This window comes from Bacillus rossius, assembly GCF_032445375.1.
Source record: "Bacillus rossius redtenbacheri isolate Brsri chromosome 4 unlocalized genomic scaffold, Brsri_v3 Brsri_v3_scf4_1, whole genome shotgun sequence".
Taxonomy (NCBI): domain Eukaryota; kingdom Metazoa; phylum Arthropoda; class Insecta; order Phasmatodea; family Bacillidae; genus Bacillus; species Bacillus rossius.
Window position 1 is genome coordinate 22,625,355 of NW_026962010.1, and position 6,000 is coordinate 22,631,354.

At 33.1% G+C, this 6,000-nt stretch overlaps 1 protein-coding gene across 2 annotated transcripts in view; it reads left to right on the plus strand.

Moving 5' to 3' along the window:
* Nucleotides 1–3,488, plus strand: part of LOC134541568 (hsp90 co-chaperone Cdc37) — a 70,909-nt gene extending 67,421 nt beyond the window's left edge. For both annotated transcript variants that reach the window (XM_063385083.1, XM_063385084.1), the window contains exons 6-7: nucleotides 844–1,021; nucleotides 2,665–3,488. In XM_063385083.1, coding sequence (XP_063241153.1) covers nucleotides 844–1,021; nucleotides 2,665–2,856 — 370 coding nt within the window. In that variant the 3' untranslated portion in view covers nucleotides 2,857–3,488. The remainder of the gene's footprint in view (nucleotides 1–843; nucleotides 1,022–2,664) is intronic.
* The last annotated feature ends 2,512 nt before the right edge of the window (nucleotides 3,489–6,000 follow it).

The following is a 6,000-nucleotide window of genomic DNA, read 5'->3' on the forward strand; positions in this document are numbered from 1 at the left end:
CGAAAACGTACAGTTCAGTCTTAAATAATAGCTTCTTGCAGTGCTCAGTAATAATGCATTCCATAAATGTAATTATTGTACACCTCTAATAAAACAAGCCAAAATAATCTAAAAAAATTATTTAACATGACAATAAAAATTTTAAAAAATATATACTATTTAATGAAATGATTAAGAAAAATCTTACTCAAATTCACAGCGAATGAAAATACAGATTACATGAAAATTGCTTAAATAAAACTGGTTGCTTATTTCGTAAGCTTTAAAATGGTATATTTGTTAAGAATCTCTCAAACTCAATCTGATTGCTAAAACCTTTTGAACGTCGTTGTGTTTACTGTACTCTGGCGGTGCTGAAGGTGCTAGAGCTGAGGCAAATTTCCCTGGTAGGAAACAAAGGTTTTAATATATGAAAAATTATCCCTAAGCTTAACTTTTGTACAGTGGCAGAATCAACGCTTCTTAGTAACATATCAAAATTTAGCCGCTGCAAACATTGTGCATCACATCGAAAATATGCAGTTAAGTCCTAAGTGATAATTTCTTGCTACAATCCACAAAAATGCATTTTGTAAATTCAATTTCTATAGTAGATTCTCAAAACGGACATCAAAAAAGTCTAGAAACATTACATGGTAATAGAGAAGGATGTATTAAATTTTTTTTTACATATTTTTGTTGTGATCCCTAGAAATATGTAAGAAAAATTTCTATTGAATTTTTTAATGTTTTTAAAAGGCAAGGTAATGGCCGTATTTGAGGGGGAAATAAAAAATAGTTGTTAATTTACCAACAGATAACTAAATACATTTTTGGATTGCAGTGTGTATGGATTGTGTGAAGGATCCAGGTGGCGGAGGCAGAGTACAAGAATTCCTTCGACGATGAGTGCGACCAGTTCAAGACGCGCATACGGCGGCGAGCGGAGGAGAAGATAAAGGAGGCAGAAGAGGAAGAGAGAAGGCAACGGCTGGGGCCGGGAGGACTTGACCCCGTTGAAGTGTTTGAGACGTTGCCTCCCGTGAGTCTCGAGCTCTTCTCTTTCGCTCTATCTTGAAAGTTTTGTAGCGGTGTTTTGTTTGGTCGTGTTGTATACTGCAAATATTAGGTGAAATATTATGTAAACAGTAAGTATTGTAGTGGAAGGTGTACTAATGTAAATATTCTCATCAAATGAATACAATTTAGTGTGTTTTATATGACAATGTGTGATGGGCACATTTACAATCAAAAAAAGTTTCACTGTACCCCTTAAGGATTTTTAAAGAAAAATTATTGAAGTTTGTTGTTTTTTCTATTAAAAAATAGCCTTAGGTTTCAGAAATAAATAAATACCTGTGAGATGATAAAAATAAGTGTGGTTGATAATGATAGAACATTCATTAAAAGAGAAGACAAAAACTAAATAATACCCAACAAATAAATAATATAAATTTCTCAATTTGTTGCCCAATTGTTTTTATGTCTTGTAGTGATGAATTGTAATAAATCTTTTAGAAAGGCTAGAATTTGTTGTGTATGATATTTCAGCAATTTCCCAATTTATTTTGTTTATGATCAACATAGCTTTAATTTTGGACGTTTGTGACTGAGATATAAATGGCGCACATTGCAGCAAACAAAACAGTTGTGGACACTAGCCATTTTACATTCATGACTTAGCATCCATCATGCTAGAGATGTTATCATTCACAGTTAATGAATAAAACATTTATTACCTGATATAATTAGTAGACACTTACGGCAAGATTATTAAAGAGTGCTGAAAATAAAACTGGCAGATGTTAACACTGGTACCAAAAAAACTATTACTTTTACAGAAAATGATAAAGGCAATTTATAATTTTCAATGATAGCTTAAGTCCACAATAAACATTTAATAGAAACTTGAAGTTTGGTCACAATGTTTTTTTTTTTTTTTTGAAGTTTAGTGCAAGGCTTATTCTAAACAAACAAATATATTTCCTTATTGTCTAAATATTAAGGGTGCGAGGCTAATTAGAAGGTGCAGATTTTCACGTAACTGAGGTATCATTGTGGTATTATAAACTAGTTCTCAGATGAGGTTATTAGATTCAGCAGTTCAAATTCCACATAGTGTATTTAAGATAGAGCTAATGAATCAAAATCATTATTTATTTACAAACGTCAAGGATTCATTGACTTTTGGTTTCTTTTGTTAGCAGAAATCATCAAAGTTAACTTACATCTGTACTATCCTTGTTGGAAGCGGTATCGTCTCGTCTACAGGGTAGCATGAAGCCACCAGAGTTCAATCTTGTAACATTAAATTTATGCTATGATTGTGATTTCCAACTTGTAGACATTGGATAAGGGAATCTTTTTTCAGGCAGGTTTGCTAAGTCAACCGGGTGTTAGGGGAGATTCTGTGTCTCGGGCCGCTTATGGCCAGTGCTTATCCTCAGTGACCACAGTTTGTGTAGTTTAAGGGAGAGTTGGAGGTGGAGCGAGGCAGCATGCAACAAATAAGTAGAGTAGCAGAAATTTGCCAGAAAGTTATTTAATTGTAACAAAACCCATAATCCAGCTTTTTGTTCCAGTGTGTGTTTCCAGCCCAGAATAGTTCAGGACACGTCAGATTTTGATTAATCTCGGGAGTGACGCACTTGCGCCTGCATAACGCTGTTGTTTGTGTTGTGGTAGGAGCTGCAGAAGTGCTTCGAGACACAGGACATCCCGCTCCTCCAGCAGACGATTGCGGCTTTGCCCGAGGAGGAGGCTGTGTACCACATGAAGCGCTGCGTCGACTCGGGCCTGTGGGTCCCGGACGCCCGCAAGAATGCGTCCAGTGACGAGAGCCAGACCCTGGAGCCGGGCGCCTTTCCGGAGAAATGACGGGTGTCGATCCTTGCCTGTACATTGCTCTTTGACTGCTTAACCCCCTGTTTGTCATGTATGTTGCAACATAGCGTCATGTTATGTTTAACATTGTGTACATATTTAGAGTGTAGTGCCAGATTACTTAGTGTCTTTTACAGTCTTGATTATTAATATTGTTTTTTTAGCATTGCATAGTTATTTTTGCAAAATATAAAATATCAAATACTATTAATTTTTACTGGTAAGTAAGAAAATCAGTGATGTTTTTTATGTGTAATTTCTTTACTGTCAGACTTAAGTTTTCACAGCACACATTTATGTAAGTCACTATTACTAGTTTCATAAATTTTGCTGCAAACATTTTCGATCTAACATGTGTTAAATCAGCTTTTGAGAAGTATGTCGAGGTTTAACAGAGATTGGTTGTATTTTGTTGGAAAAAAATTGCCTGAATATTCTTTAAACATATTAATTGCAAATATCAAAATGTTCAAAAGTTATTTTGATTGGAAAATATTTCTCTTGCAAATTTTAGCTGTAATATATTAGTGCTGTAATCAATCACAATCATTGTATGTAATTATAGTTAAAATTATTATTTGAATGTATGTTGGCTCATGAATTGTTAATTACAATTTTTTTCACAATTTTATGAAGTATGTATATCAAAAAATCCCTTTCGGCACAGCCTACAGACGTAGGTAGATTTCGAAGTACCTACGTATTTATTATGTAAGTATTTTCAAAACTTTTATAAACTTCTGGAACATTTTAAGAACTTAATGTACATAATGTATTTATGTTCTCCAATATAACAGAATGATCGATTAAATATTTTCTGATTTTCCATGCAGTGAAAATATTACAAATATTTTTAACTCATGTATCCAGCATTGAATAGTTTAGATCACAGCATTGAATAGCTTAGAATGAATTTCATATTATAAGCCAACTAAGGCAATTATTTAATTTTTACCTTCAAACACTATTTTTCGTCCCTTGTACTAATTACATAGGTGTACAGTGAAATTCCGTTACTACGTACTTTAGAATAACGTATCTTTCAGTTCAACGTATGATTTTAAATTCCCGCTCAAAACACCAATATAAACAACGTAAAAATATTTCACTTTAACGTTAAAAATGTATACTACCTTTAAATACAACAACCATTCTTTTCCAGTTATCAGGAAAATTTTACATAACAGTTACTGATTTTGCGCAGGGGTTCTTTAATATAAATGTACATTACGATTAATTTTTATCACTTTCAAGAATCGTTAACAAGTATAAAACGTAAACAAATACTGTCTCAACGATTCATAGAATCATAGTACAGTATAACGCGCCATTTGTCCTCCTCCATGGATCACACACTTTAGTGCACGAGACGATCTAAACAATCAATTGCTGTCTCGCCCCTCTACAAGACAATTGTTTTTAGCTGTGCCATCTTTTGGTTATTTATAGAACACGTTTTAAAAGTTTCAATTACCGCAGATACAAACGTTAAATAAAAATTATATTTTAAATTATATACAAAATAGAAAATCCAAAAATTTTAATTTATGCAGGTTAATTTTTGAACTGTTTGGTGTCACAACATGGCCGACACGCTTTGTTTTGCCACGAAGGTCGGAATGTTGCCTGGCACAGCCATGCTCTCAACGCACGCTACTAGTGTGGAGCTATGGTTATCTATGGATGAGAGGTTTGTTTACGTTTGACGTGGCACGAGGAAAACAATATTGTTGATTGAATATTTTAATCAGGATGGATGGCCAAAAAGATAAAAAGAAACGCAAGCAGTTTACTTTGAAGGAAAATGTGGATATTTTAAAAGAAGTTGACAAAGGCAGGAAAAATGCAGATGTGGCACGGTCATTTGGTTTGGTTCACACTACACTGTCAACAATAATAAAAGATCGCGAAAAAAATTACTAAACTGTATGAACAGTCATCTTTATCTGCTGGTCACAAGAGACTTCGCCTAGGAGATGACGAGGGAATTCTATCCCAATAAATGTACATATCTGAAAAATAGTTTAACCCATTTGTCATTTTGTATATGTAGGCCTAGAATTTAGGCTGCTGTATTAAGTTCAGTAATTTTTTTTAAATTCTTGTTGTTTTAAAAATATTTGCTTCCATGCTAATGTAACATTTGATCCCCTTCTACTTTATTTTTAAAAATTCAAAAATACTACATTTTAAAGGTAACTTTCAGAATAAAGTACTTTCATTACTAAGTATAAAAGTTGAGGCTTTATTGATGTACTTTATAACGAGATTCTACTGTATAAAAATTAGCTTTTCACCAATTAAGATGGTTTCAAATAGATTAAAACAAATTTGATACTAAGAAAGTTTTGAATTTTCTTTTAATTTCAATCCATTTTTTTATGTTAATAATTCATTTCATCAAACATTGTTTGAACCAAAGTTTTTGATGAAGTTTAGGATTCACACAAATAATAACGGATATAATAGCATATCTATTTTAAAAAAGTAATGTTTATTTTTTACTTTCAAATAGGGTTGTGCGAGAATGAGATTCAGGCCTCGAGAAATTTTTGAGAAAGAAAATATTTTTCTCGCGAGAAACGAGCCGAGAATGAGAAATTTAAAAAAAAAACAAGATTTACTGTAGATATCACTTTCAAAATATATTGTTCTGTACATAAAACTGTTGTTTATCATATAGAATGTCAATTTAGTTGCCTGTGCACAACTGACATGCACCACACGTTATGTAAGCCTACACTAAATTATAAATAAACATTCACTCACTTAGGTAAAAGTCTAGTAGCTAACATGTTAATTGTGGTTCCCGTTGACTTATCGCCACTTTTTGTGTAATACTGCCACACTGATATGTCCACATCTTCCATTTTACTGTAAACTCAAAGTTTAATTTGACAACAAAGTTTACTTCTGTTAAACTGTTATATTCCCGCAACACTTTTTTTTTCCACTTGGTTACGCCGCAGTTAGAGATAAAGCAGTATTAGGAAATTATTCTTATATTCCTAATAACATTTTACAGGCGTCACATTATTTATTCATACCCGCAGAGTAGCTCGCGCAAACGGGAAACTCTAGTACTGTAATGAAAACAAAGAAATTGATACTAGTGAGGCTTTGGCGGGATTCATTACT